We start from the raw sequence: 18,048 nt of genomic DNA, 5'->3' as shown, positions 1-18,048 counted from the left end.
GCATTTCAAATACAGCACCCACTCTGCTGAAACCAAGTGTTTTACACACCAGACAGGCCCCCGGACCTCGTACAACCTTGCTGTGGCTGTGGCCCCTTTCTTTAATTTTTTATGATTTTCTGAAGATTACACTACAGGTAATACACTGGGACGGGTGGGTCGTCTTCATGGCTCAATAGCATTTCAAATACAGCACCCACTCTGCTGAAACCAAGTGTTTTACACACCAGACAGGCCCCCAATCCTCATACAACCTTACTGTGGCTGTGGCCCCTTTCTTTATTTTGTAATGATTTTCTGAAGATTACACTACAGGTAATACACTGGGACAGGTGGGTCGTCTTCATGGCTCAATAGCATTTCAAATACAACAGCCACACTGCTGAAACCAGGTGTTTTACACACCAGACAGCCCCCAGAACCTTATACAACCTTGCTGTGGTTGTGGCCCCTTTCTTTATTTTTTTATGAGTTTTTCAATATGGCACCATTAGACAGGCGGTACATGGGGATAGTACATCGTGCTCTTCACGAGTCAATAGCTCTTCAAGCACAACAGCCACAGTGCTGCAACCAGGTGTTTTACACACCAGACAGCTCCCCTAACCTTATACAACCTCGCTTTGAGTTGTTTAACATTTCTTTCAAATCACTTGGGTTCATCAATCATTTGATCATTTTTCAGCGTGGAATAAACCTATTACTTGTTCCTTGGAGATTACCATCTGCTGATAAGATATGATCGCTATATTGACCATATACAATTTCTTGCATAAGGAATTCATATTTTGCATACACCGATCCCCCCGGAGTCCCAAGTGATTCTGGTTTTGGAAAGCTAAAGGACAATGAGCTTCACGATACCAGGGGGACAGTGGGTGGTCAAGTCTCCCCTAAACAATGGATCTTGTCAGATTATGATGTCAGTGCATTTAATAAATGTTGTTGAACTCTCTTTAGCCCAAATACAGAGGAGCCCAGACCCAGAATGTTACACATACTGACAGAGAGTGATCTCATTATGTGTGTTTGGATTTTAACAACTATTTTTATTGTTTGCTAGAACCAAAACAATCTATGTTAGACATTTTCATCTTCAGCCAAAAATACAAACCTGTTTACGTAGTGTGGTGCAGGTTCTTGTCCCATTCTGCTCTTGGTCCAGGTTGGAGGGTTGCACCGATTCTGAATCTTGTTAGCTGGTATGGATGGGTTTGGGGGTGTTGATACCAGAGTGGTCCAGGAGGGTGATTCAGGTGTCTCGGGGGCATTCTTGTTTTTCTATGAGTTCAGGTTGATTCTGTTGGTTCTGTCATGAATCTCCCTCACGCAGGCAAGCACTCCCGCATTCCCTCGAGCTCTCCCCATACCAAACGTGCACATGTCAATCAGTCCTCTACTTAAACCCTCATCTGTCCCCCGGTCATTGCTCACGATTGAGATTCTCTCCCGGAGCTTACCTACTAACTACGCCTTTGCCTTACTATGACTTCTCCCCTGGACCTCGACCCCGCTTTTCCGACAACTGCTTTAGCCACTCGATTTTGTACCTTCGCCTGTTTTACGCTTTCTCGGATCCTGACCCCAGCCTCTCTCTTCATTTACGCCTCTGCCTACCGACGCAACTTCTACGCCTTCCCGGACTCGGGCCCCTGCCTGCTTACTCCGACTACGCCTGCGTCTCGCGCCAACCCTACCAAGGGCACCGCATTGGATCCCTATCCTCAGCAGTCAGCCCCTGCGTGACAGGTTCTGAGTGTCTTGGTTACATCCGTTTGTGTGTATAGATGAAAAAGCTATTGAAGAGCACCCCCACACCCCCCACCCGTCTCGGTGGAAGTTGCCATGTTCAAAAAATCCTAAAAAGATAATTAAAGTTGCACACAACAAAGCATGACTGTGAAAGGTCAGGAGGCCTGCCTAGTGAGCACAACACTCGATTACAGTCAAAAAAAACATTAAAAAATAAAGAAATGTTCCACATCTCAAAGCAAGGTTGTATAAGGTTAGGGGAAATGTCTGGTGTAAAACACCTGGTTGCAGCACTGTGGCTGTTGTGCTTGAAGAGCTATTGACTCATGAATAGCACCCCCCAATCCCCATGTACCGCCTGTCTAATGGTGCCATATTGAAAAACTAAAATTCTTATTAAAAAAATAAATAAAGGGGCCACAACCACAGAAAGGTTGTATAAGGTTAGGGGACCTGTGTGGTGTGTAAAACACTTGGTTTCAGCAGTGTGGTTGTTGTATTTGAAATGCTATTGAGCCATGAAGATGACCCACCTATCGCACTGTGTTACCTGTAGTGTTATCTTCAGAAAATCATAAAAAAATAAAGAAAGGGGCCACAGCCACAGCAAGGTTGTATGAGGTTCTGGGGCCTGTTTGGTGTGTAAAACACTTAGTTTCAGCAGTGTGGGTGCTGTATTTGAAATGCTATTGAGCCATGAAGACGACCCACCTGTCCCAGTGTATTACCTGTAGTGTAATCTTCAGAAAATCATAAAAAATTAAAGAAAGGGGCCACAGCCACAGTAAGGTTGTACGAGGTTCTGGGGCCTGTCTGGTGTGTAAAACACTTAGTTTCAGCAGTGTGGGTGCTGTATTTGAAATGCTATTGAGCCATGAAGATGACCCACCTGTCCCAGTGTATTACCTGTAGTGTTATCTTCAAAAAATCATAAAAAATTAAAGAAAGGGGCCACAGCCACAGCAAGGTTATATAAAGTTAGGGGGCCTGTCTGGTGTGTAAAACACTTGGTTTCAACAGTGTGGGTGCTGTATTTGAAATGCTATTGAGCCATGAAGATGACCCACCTATCCCAGTGTATTACCTGTGTTATCTTCAGAAAATCCTAAAAAATATAAAGAAAGGTTCCACAACCCAAAACAAAGCTGGGAAAAGTCAGAGGACCTGCTTAGTGTGCAAAACACTTGCTGCATTGTGGGTGCTGTGGTTTAAATGCTATTGGTTTGTGAACAGAATACCCCTATCCCAGTGCATTGTGCCATATTAAATAAAAGCATGAGAAAAAGAGATTCAGAATGCAAAGCTGTGTCAGTGTTCTGTGTAAAAAATCGGTTTGAACATCATGGGAGCTGTTTTTAATAAGCTGCTGAGAAAAGAATATTTTAATCTTCCTGCTGTCAGTAGTATTGTGAATATAGTTGACCCTTACCTGAATGAAAACAGGGCGTAAAGGAAGGGTTTCAGAAATCAAACAAAGCTTTATTCCCGTGCTTACAGTCTGGGTAATGGGAGACCGCGCTGTTCTGCTTCCTATGGTCATATACGGGTTTTTCGTATGAAGCCGTATTGAACAGTATTTCTCGCGTTGTGAACGTGTGCACACAGCGGTCCCCCGGGTTCCAGTTCGTGCGTAATTACACATCGATGAAAAACCGGAGGTTTAAAAAAAGATAATTAGCTCACTGATAGTTTGATGTAAAGGCTGTGGAAATATCCACAAGTCGTGGTCTTTAAAATGCATTTGGTTTGACGGCGTTCTGTGCTTCCATTGCGAAGATATGGACAAAAGAATATTCGTGCATGGTCAAAAAAATGTCATAAAATCGAAAAAGTAAAGGCTGAGAAAGCATCCACAATGTATTTTATACACAAAACAAGCATTCTTGCAACTCTAAGAGGTTTCGTGAAAGCGCTACAGGCGTGCCAAAATCGTTTTCGAACTTCGAGCTAACTTTACCCCGGTATTATGCACTTACTGGAACCCGGGGGACCGCTGTATACATATACTGTATAACTTATGCCGCTGTATAAGTTCACAACGTGAGAAATACTGTTCAATACGGCTTCATGCGAAAAACCCGTATATGACTATAGGCAACAGAATAGTGCAGTCTCCAGTTATTCAGACTGTAAGCAAGCGAATAAAGCTTTGTCTGAATTCTGAAACCCTTCCTTTATGTCCTGTTTTCATTCAGGTAAGAGTCAACTATATGCACAATACTACTGACAGCAGGAAGATTAAAATATTCTTTACTCAGCAGCTTATTAAAAACAGCTCCCATGATGTTCAAACCGATTTTTTACACAGAACACTGACACAGCTTTGCGTTCTGAATCTCTTTTTCTCGTGCTTTTATTTAATGTGGCATAATGCACTGGGATAGGGGTATTCTGTTCACAAACCAATAGCATTTAAACCACAGCACACACAATGCTGCAAGTAAGTGTTTTACACACTAAGCAGAGAGCGATGTCTTCCTCGTTAGTATAGTGGCAAGTATCCCCACCTGTCACGCGGGAGACCAGGGTACATCAGGACGCGCATTGAAGTGAAAGCAGGATGCGCTGCGACATCCACTGTGCAGATCCCGCCACACTCAGAGGTGAGTGGGTCTGTTCGATCACAGCGCTAGGCGAATCCCCAAACAGTGTGGGTGGCAACAAACGAAACGGGCCTGTTTCCGCCCGGTTTCGATCTGGGGAAATCGGGCCCAGTAGTGGCGGGATCTGTACAGTGCATGTCGCAGCGCTTCAATGTGCTCAACATTCACTCCTACCCCGAGTGCAGAAAAGACAGCGTCCGCAGCAACAACAGCTCAGGTCTCTGCACAGGAGCTAAGCTGCCCCCATCTCCTCTGCTCTGCGGCTCCTGCGGAGTGGAGTCCTGCCTGGAGCCGTGTTTGCAGGCGGCGGCTCCCCACGCCCTGTCTGGGCGTCGTGTCCAAGAGCTCCTGGGAGGAAGAGAGAGCCCTCCCACTCGGGGGCTTTTCCACGGTCTGTGTGAGGAGGGGCGGGTGTGTCCAGTAGCTTATCGAGCGGAAGCCTGGGGCGGCAGAGAGCTGTGATCGTGCAGACCTTGAGGTGTCACCTCTTTGTCTGCTTTCCCGCCCCCCCTCCGCCCAAGCTCTGCTCCAAAGTAGCCCGGCAACCTCTCACACCTGCAAGTGTCACAACCTAAGGTGCGGTCATGAGACACCCATGGGGTGTCGTTCTGTTCTTGCTAATTGTTTCCTGCCCGTCACAGGCAGGAGTCCATGCGAGGAAGATGCGCTGGACAGAGCTCAGAGGGCGCAGCTGGGTGGCTTTCCTTCTGAGTGACGTTCCTGCAACACTCTCCCGGTACTCTTGGTGCGCTCATGCCACAACACAGGAAGGCTGGAGCAGGTGGCTGTGGGCTTTGCGCACTGCTGAAATAGCTCAGTTGGGAGAGCGTTAGACTGAAGATCTAAAGGTCCCTGGTTCGATCCCGGGTTTCGGCATTTTGTTTCATCGCGCCCTTTGTTCCTCTCTCCAGCGCCCCCTTCCTAAAGTGACGCGTCCCTTTCTCAGCCCGAAACGCAAGCGAGACACCAGCAGCGATCCCTGCAGGTTTCCGTAGTGTAGCGGCTATCACGTTCGCTTAACACGCGAGAGGTCCCTGGTTCGAGACCGGGCGGAAACAGCCTCGTTTTGCACGCTCCTGTACTTCACAGAGGTCTTGAGCGACCGGTCATTTGTTCCCAATGTATTTCCGGTGCTTTCGTGCACTCTTGTACCAAACTTACGTTCCTTCTGTATGCGGAGCCGATCATTTGCAATTGGGCTGTGCCGACAGACCAGGACGAGCTCTGTCGGCTCAAAAGCAGCACAGGACCTGCAAGAACAACAGAAAGATTAGCATCCAGCGAGGGCCTCTTAGTGAGCCCAAGAGCTCATCAAGAATCGGCTCCAGCAACAGGGCTGGGCGCATTGTTCCATTCTCCGCCCACTCTCGGTGTAAACAAGTCCCTCCTGGTCTCTGCTTGAAATGCACTTTCCTGCGTTTGCTTTGGTGTAACTGGCTTCCCCTGCATGGGCGAATGTGAAGAAGATCCTTAGTAAGTCATTGAAGAAAACCGAGAAGAGGTCGGAGTGGCCTCTGTCGTTCATCAACGATCCAGTCAGGCAGTACTCCTCTGTAAAGCGCCGTTCATTCACATCGATTGGCTTTTTTTTGCCTTCATTCGTGCGAGTAGTAAAAGCAGACGCCCCTATTCTGCCGTGACCCGGATTCGAACCGGGGTTCTTGCGGCCACAACGCAAAGTACTGACCACTATACGATCACAGCGAGTTACCGAGACACACGCGGCAGGGCGGAAAGGGCTGTGCTCTCTTCGTGTGACATAATTCGGAAAAGTCCTGACGTTGCATTTCAACTGAGTATACATCGACCCTTCGACACTCTGAGTGACAACTCTCTTGCGTGTTTTCTCATATTTATGTAGTTTGCTTGCATGATGCCGGTGAAGTGGAAATCTAATAAGTAAATTGATTCTTAAAAATGTAGAGAGCTTTGAAAAAATATATTGGTGCTTTTAGATAATATATTTCAAGGATGTAACTGCTGTGCTACAGTGCGTGCAGAATTTTAGAAAACAGTTCGTCAACAAAGTACACTGTGTAGATTAGTTTAGAAGACAATGTACCAAAACAATATATGCTGTCTGGGTCATTAGAATTAGCTGAAAGTAACTGATAAGCTTTGAATAACAAATCTAGTTTTTCTTCTCTCGCTCTATGACGTAATCTGTTTTCTCTTAGAGAAAGGGGAAGTTTTAGAAGGGACCAAGTGCTGAACTTTTTTACAGCGCAACGTCTTATAAAAACCCTGTACTGCTTGTAACAAATTGAGTCTCTGGTTGCACTTTGCAGGGCTCCCAATATTGCAATATTGAAATAAAGACCTTACTCAGGTGAGAACTCTCTCTTGTGGCTTCCTTGATAGTTATATTTCCATGACAATTTGGGGGCTCGTCCGGGATCACAAACCTGAGCGCGAACGGCTGCTGAAACTCCATCCGGACCCGGACAATTTTAGCAAATTGGACGAACCTCGGAGGATAAACTGTTTATCCTTCCAGAGACGCGTCTGGAGAATTGGCAGCTGTCTGACGTCAGTAAGTGATCCTTTAAAATTAATAGTTATATTTCCATGACAAGAGAAAAACCATCAACACCCCTACCACCTCCACCAATCCTAACCTTGTTTTTACTATACCCTCTGACCTTTCCCTTTCACCCCTTTGCATCCTCAGCTAACATATTTTAAAATTACAATAGACTGTATAGTATTTATGTTTAAAATTAAGGTAAATATGTCAAAATATCAAAATCCAACTGCACAGTGCTATTGTAAGAATGCTTGTCAAGTTCTCAAACAAACCTGCATTGTATTTTTAAAATATTTCAGCAGAGGATTCAACTGGAGTATAAATGAAGATTCGACGATAATTTTTTTTGAGTGAATATGGTTTTCTGGGGAGTTGCAATGTTGGGCATTATTGGACATTTCCCGGTGACCCTGACACGTGTTAAACACTCGCATTTCCTGCAAATATTAAAATGGTTAACGTTTCGCTGAGAAATCCAATCGACTGAAGACAATGTTTATATTGCAAAAGAACCCCGTCCCTGGGTGGACTCGAACCACCAACCTTTCGGTTAACAGCCGAACGCGCTAACCGATTGCGCCACAGAGACTGACTGGTAAGGTCATTTCTCGAATCACAAGTTTTCGGTTAAAAAAAAATCTCTTCCCGTTTATTTTGCCAGCCTGTAATATTTCTTCTGCACTGATAACCAAGAATTGAATTTCATTTTTCGCAAGCTGTGTGAATTTCATCAAAAACAAGTTTTCCAGAAAGGAAATGAACACATGCATTTAACGAAATCAAGCCCTTTGTGATTGCCCGAAATGATACGTTCTGTACTACAAGATAGGAAGAAAGACACGGCTGGGATTTGAATCTCGGTTCTTTTGTTTAATAGAGAAGCGCTTTAACTAACTAGGCTACGGTGACGGCTCAACCTTCACCTTTTACAGCCACTTGGACACACCGCTCTGAGACATCTGCGTTCAGTAAGCGCTGAACCTGCGCTCAGAGCAAATTGCCTCTTTTACATAGCAGCCCCGACACTGAGAAACGAAGAGAACTGGCTTTTATCTGCCATTTTCATGTCCAATGCGTTTGACATCTCCCAAGGGCGACAGAGTTCTTTTGCAACACTATTTCTTCTTCTTTTTTATTTCTGTACGCTTTGATAAAAAACGAGAAATCGTGCAACGGAAAAATGTCTTTTTTTCATAGAGAAAACGTGCACCAGGAAATGTTGTGTTGAGAAGAAATGATTTAACATGATACGTGACCTAATTTATCGGAGCAATTGCTCGACCAGCAAGATCTGGAGAGGTTGGAGAGTCTGGTGGATGTGATAATTATACGGTGTTGTGGAAGAAAACAGTCTTTCTTTGAATTCTCAGTCAATCGGAATTTCAGTGCGAAACATAAACCCCTTGTCTGATTTAAAGAGATTATATTTTAAAACTCATAAAAAATCAGAAAACACGTTTCTCACTTTGAAATTTTAGACGGAGCGGTGCATGACTAGTAGCGGCGCTGAGCACACTATGGGGGAATTCAGGTCATGTGAAATGCCAGCGGTTTAATAAACAACGCGTCTGATTTCGGATCATAAGATTGTAGGTTCGACTTCTACCTTGCTCGTGTAAATTTTATTCAAGCTCCTCAGTAATAGATGTATATTATGTAATGAACCGCACCTGAAAGCAAACGTTGGGTCTGTTTCCTTTGTTTTCCAGCATGAAATAGCAAATCGTTACAAAAAGCACCTGCTAATGTCCAATAGCGGGTTTTGTTTTCAAATTACAGTTTCAGGCTTCAGACACTTTTTAATAAAACAAAAGTGTCCGGAAACTCATTAACTTTCAGGTTTGCTTGAACCTGTATTAAAAAAAGTTATCTGAAACTTCCGGGATTCCATTATCTGATGTAGCTGTCTCTAAAGTTGGACGTGATGTTAAGCAGATGTGAACTGTGATTTTGGAACTGTGATTTGGCCGCTGTTGGTGATTTTCCTTTAAAAATAAATGAATCTCTGGAAATTTTACGGAGTGTATCACTTTCACTGAGACCGAGAAGTGTTAAGCTGTACATGAGTCTTTGTGGTTCGGTTGTTAACCAAAAGGGTGGTGGTTTGAGCCCTCCCAGGGACACTATGAGCCTTTTAATGTACACACCCGTCTCACTTTATCTCCACAGCCGGTCTTGTGCCGCAATCAAATACAGAGCCCGTAGGAGGCAGTAAGCTCGCATATATAGCTCACTGTGTATATAATGAAGAAGCAGAGGTTAGTTTCTCATCTGCACGTTACAGAGCCTTACGCAACTCGTACTGTACCAACAGCTAGGGTTTGATCCCTGCACGGGCTATTAGTTGAAAAGCCATTGTAAATGACGTGTAAGAGATTTATAGATACTGTAGATCAGTGGTTCTCAAACTGTGGTACGCGTACCGGCAGTGGTACGTGGAGTGCCACCAGGTGGTACGCCAAATGACCCTGGAACTGTGTAGTGTGCACTGAAAAATCGGGACGGGTTTTCATATTTTGTATTTTAATACGTGACGAATACGCAGCCTACTTACTACGATTCAGTGTGTGCTAATACTTCAGTGGACACAAGAGATACTCTGTAATTCTATACCACTCTATAGGAATGCGTGCTACGGATGCAAGTGACCAATTGTATTTAAAAAAAGCTATTGTATCTCCAGCAAATAGGGAGAAAGGAGAATGTGCGTGATTTTGGAACAATGCCAACATTGTAAACACAGGAATGCATAGAAATACGTGCTACGAACGCAGGCAATCTTGTGAGCACACGAAAGCGTGATAACAGAAAAATATTTAAGAACTGTTCTAATTTGAGAAAAATACACCAAGCGTTTCTGTGTTTCGCTCCCATGCGCATGAAATAAAAACTTTAAATAAATACGGAAATAAAAACAGAAACGCGGAAAAATGCAAGCTTGCGGATTGCTAAAGCAGGTAAGCTATACTATTTTTGAAGAACCTTATTTACCGTTGGCAAAAGAGCTGACACGTATTATGTGTGGAGAAAAAGCTGCTAAACAGCTCGACCTGCTGCCCCCCTCCCCCTGAAAGACACAGTCATTCAAAGAATTATTGAAATGAAGGATTATATCAAAAGTACACTGATAGAGCGCGTTAAGATGAGCAGATGTTTTTCACTGCAATTAGATGAGTCTGTAGTCGATTTGGCCAATTTGCTCGTTTACGTTAGATGCGAGTTTGAGGGCATGTCCCATGAAGACTTTCTGTTCTGTAAACCGCTACCAACAGGAACTACAGGAGAGCACATATTTCAGCTTCTGAATGAATTTTTCGAAGAGAATGGCCTCGACTTGATAAAATGCGTCTGAGTTTGTACAGACAGTGCTAGAGCAATGACAAGCCGACATAACGGTGCAGTTGCACGAATTAGAGAGGTTGCTCCAGAAATTAATGTACGCATTACAACATCCACCGCAAGACCTTTGCCGTCAAGAAAATGCCTGACGATTTAATATCTGTTAGACTCTGTTGTGAATTGTATCAAGGCTCGAAAAATTAATTCACATCTCCTTTGCTCAACTAAATAGGCTCACCCCTCTCACTGAAATGGTGCTTTTTTATTAGTTGTTGTTAATGTTTTTTTTCTGTAAAATACTTTGAGAAGCCACCTTTAAAGGCGCTATATCAAATAAAGTTCATTATTATAATATTTATTTCTGGGGTTCCTATGAGATGATGACTTGTAGGTGGTACTTGGATGCTTTGGTTGGATTAGGGGTGGTACTTGGTCCAAAAAGTTTGAGAACCACTGCTGTAGATACTTTATTGATCCCATGAGGGAAATTAATAATGCTTACTCACATTAATAAAACTGAGGTCACTCCTTTTTATTTAACCCAGATTGTGAAGACAACTCCACCCTATCAAAGGTAATTGTTGCACAAAAGTTGGAAAGCACACTCTGAATCCATTTGTACTGTATATTTGATTTCCGCGATCCATTCAAGGCTGCTTGGTGCTTCGCAAGCAAGACATTTCAGGGAAGAAACTCAGTTTAGAGAACTACTGGTGCATTTTCACTCATTGAATTTGATCTTTGTACTCTCTTTTCATTCTCACCTATAATATTTCAAAATTACAGTTCGGATTTGTTGGAAAACTTCACAGGCATTATTAAGTTAGGACTGTATAATTGTATTTTAATATCTTGGTATATTTACCTTCATTTTAATATGGATGTAACCATAAATGTTGTACTTTTGTCGTACATTTTAACTGAGGACGCACGACGACTATTATACCTTGTGATACATGCAAGACATCTGTAAACGAAGATGTAATTACAGTCAAATTGGCAATTAACAGAAAACCACAATTGTATAATATTATTTCTCTATGTCGATCATCAGATGAAGGATTTGAAGAAACTATATATTATTCCTCGATATCGATGATCAGTTGAAGGATTTGAAGAAACAGCAGCGATAGCAGGTGATTTTGGTTTTGAACCCATCTTTACACTTCAATAATCCATTTGTCTTTGAAAAAAGAAAAGACAGGCATGTTTTGAGTCTCATAATGATCATCTTCTCGATCCAAAGAAACATATAAATTTGATTCCTTCTGTAGTATTGGGATTTTCTTACGAAGATCTCACGAAGTATTGCCAGGATCTATATTTAGCGTTCGGTAGCGATAACACTGCTGATATTGATTGAGTAGAAATCTATGATGTATTGACAACTTTATCTGAAGCGAGAAGTCCTAGAACGCTGTCTATGAAGTGTTAGGATTCATACCAAGATATACTTTTTGTTTTCAACCCAAAATGCTGCTATTGCATTAATCATTATATGAACTATACCAGTTTTGGTAGCTTCTCTGCATGATTTTTCAAAACTGAAACTAATTACAAAATTATTTAAGATCAACCATGACAAAAAATTATAAATCAGGACTAATATTAATATCAACTGATGTTACTACAGAAAAAAGATTTAACTGAAATATTAATAAGACTATTTGTGATTATGTCACTTCTCTGCTTCGGCAAGGTCAATATAAGACTCTGAAAGTAGTAAAGCAAAACTGAACTCAAAATCATATTAGGAATTCTGAGCGATATCTCCATACAGGTAATCCAACAGAATGTTGAAATATTTGAATATCATCTCTCTGTATATTGCGCTGCTTTTAACCTAGAGTAAAACTATTGGATTGAAGGAATGCTAACCGCTGGGTTAAAATGTATAGTTGTTATTTGGAGAAATCTGTAAACTCGTGATCTTATATGTTTTAAAAGACAGCACAGGAAAAAACAGTGCTGATTATTTTCCGGAGACGGAGCACTGATGACCTATCTGAGCTAATCGATAAAACCCACCCAGTGGATACTCTAGCAGAACGTCAAAGAACATTCACCTTTGTATCCAAAGAAACCACAGGAACAATATCAGGTAGCACAATCAATTTCCCTTTTAAATCTTTCCTGTAAGGTATGCTATGTGAATTCATGAAGTTAATCCTCTGATCTCTTTTGAGCACGAACAAAGTATTTCTGATGGAGCGCTCTGTTCAAAGATAAGCTATTACCCCTGCCAACGATTCGGCGTGAAGAATTAAAAGTTTCACAGACAAAAGCAGCTCACCACCACAGCCAATATTGAATGTACTGTACTTGCCGGTACACTATCATGTGCACTGCCTCAAAAGTGATCTTGGAAGATGTTGTTCCCTACATAAAGCTGAACATGCCAAATAGAATTTTTGTTGAGAAAACAAAATATTTTTTCTGCCTTGATGTTAAGCCTGTCTTTTAGAAAGTCTATCTCTAAACACCTCCTGCAGCCTAACAAAAAGCACTTTTACTGATCGTATTGCAGGTCTTAAAACACTAACATTTGGCAGCGGTGGGATTCGAACCCACGCCCCCAGAGAGACTGGAGCCTAAATCCAGCGCCTTAGACCGCTCGGCCACACTACCTTCCTCCCTGCCCATCTTCCTCACATTCCTGGCTTGGACTGGGGGGCTTCAGCTCTTGTCGTCCGATCTAATGATATCATGACATGTGGAAGTGACTGCAACTTCATCTTCCGAGATGCTTTCAATAGCACAAACGCTACTTTCACCGGCACAAACATAGCAATAACGAAAGAGGTGGGTTTCATCCTTTGTGCTGTTTGTAGGGGCGCAACTCTACGTCGATCTACTGACTTGAAGAGCAAAAATCAAAATCCTCTGCTATTACTGTTGCTTTTTTCATAGTTTCTTTAAATCCTTCATTTGAACATAGATTTTGAAGGATATTGATGATAATACCACATAAATTGTGGTTTTCTTGCGATCGCCATTTTTTTTCAAATACCAGCCTTTTTTACAGTTCCTTGCGTGTTTCACAAGGTATAATAGCCCCCCTCGCATCCTCAGCTAACATATTTTAAAATTACAATAGATTATACAGCATGCATGTTTACATTTATATTAAAATTAAAGTAAATATACCAGAATACATACAGTGCTAACCCAATAATTCTTGTCAGGTTCTCCAACAAATCTGCGTTGTTATTTTAACATGTTTCAGCTGAGGGTGCAACAGGAGTATAAATGAATTTTCCCGCCAGCCGTTCAAAGACCAAATTCCATGAGTGAACATTATTTTCTCAGAAGTTGCCAGCATTGGACTTTGCCGGTGGTATTGAATTATGTCCAAACTGTTGTAGTAGTTCCTTCTTGAAGTTCGACACGTGCAAAGCACTCGTAATATCATAGGTGTTAAAGTTCGCTGAGTCTATTCGAGTCATGGTGTGTATCCCTGCCTATCATTGGGAGACGGGTAGCTTTTTTACACTCAGATTCCAATCTTCAATGCTTTGTGTGAGAGCTTACATAACTTTCATTTTCTCACATTTTCTGATGACTGTTCCAAAGGGGCACCCTGTCAATTCCGAATACTTTTCAAAAATCTGCCTGCATGTTTGATTATTGTCATTTAATTTCGAAAAAGTTAAATATTGATCATAACTAAAGAAAATAATGATCACGAACAAGAAAGGGATAAAGATGCGAGTCGATCTTGAATCACAGCTGGGTGACACAGTCTTCTGTTCTGATATGGTTGTATGAGAAACAGGAGGAATCGCCAATCTCCTATAGAACATGAGTTGAATCAGGAGTGAGACATTTCGTATACCCGTGCATATGTCAACGCCTGACCTACATCGTAAAACTAACATTAAGTTGTCAGAGACATTCATTTATATACAAACAAGAGACAGACCAAGTAATAATTCTACATTAGTTCAGGTGGGTAAACCTGAACTAACTAACTAATAAACCTATTAATAATTCTACATTAACGTGTCCTACACTGATCAGACTAATTGACATGGTCTGATTCAGAGCCTATGCAGTTCGTGCTAATTACAACAAGGACAGTTCTGAACCCTCATCACCGAACTGAGCACAAGTTCAGCTGTTCTCCAGTTTTGTTACGCATGGTTTTTCATTGCAATTGAGTTCAGAGCTGGAGCTGATCTCCAGACAGTACAGTGTTTTGGGTAAGTTGTCAAAATTCACATGAGGCTGCAGACAACTTACCCAAAGTGTTTTCTATAGCTTTCAGGTGGAGTTCATTTATATAAAAGAATGTAAGTGGTATAAACGCAACAAGCCAGACGGCAGGCCAACCTATAATTTTCCGACGTGAGGCCTGACGCGTTATTCATTACGCCACTGACCCTGCTATTGCAGTATAAAAAAAACACATTTTCTACATTTATGTCTGTTTAAAAATCACTCTAAAAAAGACAAAGGGTTTGGGTGTCGCGCTAAAAATCCGCTTCATTTCGAATGCAAATAAAAACCGTTTTGTTCCGAGAAATCATACATTTGTCACATCCTTAATACTATACTTCTCTCTTGTATTAGTAAAGCATTTTGATTTAAACTGAACAATATATTGTAACGCGACAGGGGCTCAGGCGGGCACCCTCGCCGCATTAGGTCGGTCCCCCACCGTCGGGGGCTCGAAGCCGGGACTCCCATGTCTCTCTGCAGCGACCCAGCCCGGTGAGCTAAAGAGAGATCTCCCCACAACCCACGGGCTGTGGTCCTGCTATCACAGGGAAGGGCAGTGACGTCACCTGCTCTGGTACGCCGGCTCTTACACAGTGGCTGTCGGCCATAAGCGTTACACTATGAAAGGTTTCATCTATACACTTACACATAATAAGTATACGAATAAATACTCGGAAGAAGCCGCAGCTCAGGTATTAGAGAGATTTAAAATCGGATCGGAGGATTTAGAGTCCAGACTGCAAACCAACAGCTGACACAGGTCTTTTATAGAACCGTTTTGATCTCCTCTACTTTGTCCCCGTGACGTCATTGTCCTGCTCGCTGCCGAGCCCGACACACGTCTGGTTTCTGTCGCTGGGCGCATTCCCTGCGGTCCATGCGGGTCCTGATGCCCCAGTACAATGACGGGGACGCTAAACTGTAAACAGGTGCCGTCCTTCGGCTGAGACGTAAAACCGAGGTCCTGACTCTCTGTGATCATTCAGGAGAATGGTGGTGGTGGAGGGGAGTCCCCATTACCTGTAAAGTGCATTGAGTGGAGTATCCAGAACAGCGCTATATAAGTGTAAGCAATAATGATTATTATTATTATTATTATTATTATGTAAAATGCAATAAAAATTAAAACAAAATATCAAACTTTGATTCAAAATAGATTAATATAAAACTGATAAAGCTAATGCTTTTTTCAGGGCTATATCTACTTTTTTTTAAAAAAGCGAAGTCTGTCGCGACTGAAAGTTAGAGAAGGTATACCATCGGGTGCCTACATTTCATGAGCGTCAGCCTCGCCCGTAACTGCGAGAAGGTTAAAAGCGCACAAGTGATTTGTCTTTTGTCAAAGTAACTGCCGGAGCAGTAAGATGCAGAGCACAATCCAGCAGCTGTAGACGATGTTCTGGGAAGAGCTAATTCTGTTTTCAGCACAGGGAGTGAGAATGAGCTCAGTCCGGCTCCCAGCAGAATCCATCCTGGTTTGGTTACAGTGAGTCTGAGGCTCTTTGGATCGTAACGTAAAAAAAACAATTGCTCACATCGTGTGACTTCCACGACAGGAAGGAAAGATATCACTTAAAAAAATCAGAACCGAAGATTTGGATCCGGGGCCTCATACTTATAAAATTATTAAAGTAATAATTATCAAAATATCAGATTGTGTTTCTGCAAAACTTCGTGCACAGTACGCCATTTTTATCTAAAACAGTCACAACGAGGGCTTTACACGCAGTCTGGGGTATTTTCCCCTTTTATATTTTTGCCACTTTATATCGAACCTGTTATACTCTCAGAAGTGCACAGTAGCTTGTACTTAATAAAAATGTACAATTCACCGCTGGTATAAACAGATGTGTGCTGTGTTTGCCTTTGTAAGCATTTGTTTAAAAAATAAGTTCACAATACGATAAAAACACAGAAAGCACAAACTTTATAATACAACGATACAAAATCAATACCAAATCATTATGCCAATTAAGTAACTATCCTTTGAAAACAGAGAACACCTTTATATCTACAAATAACTTGACATTTGTATGTATTTTTGAATTACAAAGCAGACAGTGTAGTCCCTTAATTCAAAGATCAGATCTTGGCAAAAAAAAGACAATCAGACGTGGGCTGAATTCGGAACAGGAGACTTTGCTTAGTCGATTATTGAGCTTTTGATCAATGTCTGAATAAAACAGAGTCGCTTTTTTAACTCTTTGATTAAATTACATGAAAAGCACCTTCCTTCGAGCCGGAATCAAACCAGCGACCTAAGGATTCCCTGTTGATTCCACTACAGTCCTCCACTCTACCAACTGAGCTATCGAAGAGATGCTGTGGCATTGCTCTCTGGCACATACTGCCCAATGAAGTAAAATGTGAAATGGGTGATTTAAATCCCACTTCGACATCAAGTTTCCAACTCGTTTCCTTAGTCTCATTTACCTTGAATTTAAGCCACGAACCAGGATTCTACTGTATAAACTTCCAGGAATATTACAAAATGTTTGATGGGGCATCAATCATTCCAGGCGGAAATTGATTCCTTTTTTTTCTCGAGGGATCATATTAAACATTTCATTAGTATCGAGAAGAGGATCACCAGTAGACAAAAAACAAACAGTTTCTTTCTGTCTTTATTAGAAAGTAGCGTTTGTGCTACATTAATAATATTTTCGTGGAAATAAAGAAGTTGTAAATTTTAAAAATGTATATTTGAATCGAAATGTGGTTTTGAGTTAAATACTAGCGTGTTCATGTAATTAGTTTGTGTTTGTTATTACTATATATAGCCATGTTACTAGAATTTGTAACTGAAGTTTACTAGTTGTGTTTTTTATGATGATTAGACATTTGAATACAATATTGTATATAATGTATAATTTGAACTACATATTGTTCAGGTGTGAATAATTGTATATTTTAAGAATACATTTCTAAAACAAATCATTGGCTTTATTTACTAGTTTCTACACCTATAAAAATCTTTCTTTGATGTATAATAGACATCAAAGAAAGATGTCTATTATACATCAAAGATGAGCAGTGTGTGTCGTGTTCACAGCTGATAACTAGAAGATGTCTGGAAGAGGCAAAGATGAGCCTCTTCCAGACATCTATTATACATCAAAGATGAGCAGTGTGTGTCGTGTTCACAGCTGATAACTAGAAGATGTCTGGAAGAGGCAAAGGCGGAAAGGGACTCGGGAAAGGAGGCGCTAAGCGTCACCATAAGGTTCTCCGTGACAACATCCAGGGAATCACCAAACCCGCCATCCGCCGCCTGGCTCGCCGTGGGGGAGTGAAGCGGATCTCCGGGCTGATCTACGAGGAGACCCACGGGGTGCTGAAGGTGTTCCTGGAGAACGTCATCCGCGACGCCGTCACCTACACCGAGCATGCCAAGAGGAAGACCGTCACCGCCATGGACGTGGTGTACGTGCTGAAGCGCCAGGGCCGCACCCTGTACGGCTTCGGAGGCTAAACAGGAGCGGAGCTTCACTACCGGACCCCGACGTATAAACCCAAGTGACCCAGTGACATTTGTCACTGCTGAGGTTGCTTTATGGGTCTATTTTCTATACTGTGCTGATCAATTGGAAATCAAATTGCAAAAAA

At 42.0% G+C, this 18,048-nt stretch overlaps 1 protein-coding gene and 6 non-coding genes across 7 annotated transcripts; 3 read left to right on the top strand and 4 right to left on the bottom strand.

The window, feature by feature from the left end:
* Positions 1–5,158: 5,158 nt before the first annotated feature.
* trnaf-gaa (transfer RNA phenylalanine (anticodon GAA)) lies at positions 5,159–5,231 on the top strand. The gene has a single exon. It is a non-coding gene; the product is annotated as a tRNA-Phe (tRNA).
* A 109-nt stretch (positions 5,232–5,340) lies between these two features.
* On the top strand, positions 5,341–5,413 carry trnav-aac (transfer RNA valine (anticodon AAC)). Its single transcript has one exon. It is a non-coding gene; the product is annotated as a tRNA-Val (tRNA).
* Positions 5,414–5,987: 574 nt separating this feature from the next.
* On the bottom strand, positions 5,988–6,059 carry trnah-gug (transfer RNA histidin (anticodon GUG)). The gene has a single exon. It is a non-coding gene; the product is annotated as a tRNA-His (tRNA).
* Positions 6,060–7,397: 1,338 nt separating this feature from the next.
* Positions 7,398–7,471, bottom strand: trnan-guu (transfer RNA asparagine (anticodon GUU)). Its single transcript has one exon. It is a non-coding gene; the product is annotated as a tRNA-Asn (tRNA).
* A 5,296-nt stretch (positions 7,472–12,767) lies between these two features.
* Positions 12,768–12,849, bottom strand: trnal-uag (transfer RNA leucine (anticodon UAG)). Its single transcript has one exon. It is a non-coding gene; the product is annotated as a tRNA-Leu (tRNA).
* A 3,822-nt stretch (positions 12,850–16,671) lies between these two features.
* Positions 16,672–16,760, bottom strand: trnay-gua (transfer RNA tyrosine (anticodon GUA)). Its single transcript is given in 2 exon segments — positions 16,672–16,708; positions 16,724–16,760. It is a non-coding gene; the product is annotated as a tRNA-Tyr (tRNA).
* Positions 16,761–17,601: 841 nt separating this feature from the next.
* Positions 17,602–17,956, top strand: LOC148663242 (histone H4-like). Its single transcript, XM_088633032.1, has one exon. The coding sequence runs from the start codon at positions 17,603–17,605 to the stop codon at positions 17,912–17,914; it is 312 nt and encodes a 103-aa protein (XP_088489158.1). The 5' UTR covers position 17,602; the 3' UTR covers positions 17,915–17,956.
* Positions 17,957–18,048: the final 92 nt, after the last annotated feature.

This window comes from Lepisosteus platostomus, chromosome 5, assembly GCF_059453375.1.
Source record: "Lepisosteus platostomus isolate fLepPlt1 chromosome 5, fLepPlt1.hap1, whole genome shotgun sequence".
Lineage (NCBI taxonomy): Eukaryota > Metazoa > Chordata > Actinopteri > Semionotiformes > Lepisosteidae > Lepisosteus > Lepisosteus platostomus.
This window is presented reverse-complemented; position numbering and strand designations above follow the sequence as displayed.

What these genes read in the sequence shown, in the direction of transcription:
- LOC148663242 (XM_088633032.1), top strand. Translation starts at nt 17,603, where the DNA reads ATGTCTGGAAGAGGCAAAGGCGGAAAGGGACTCGGGAAAGGAGGCGCT.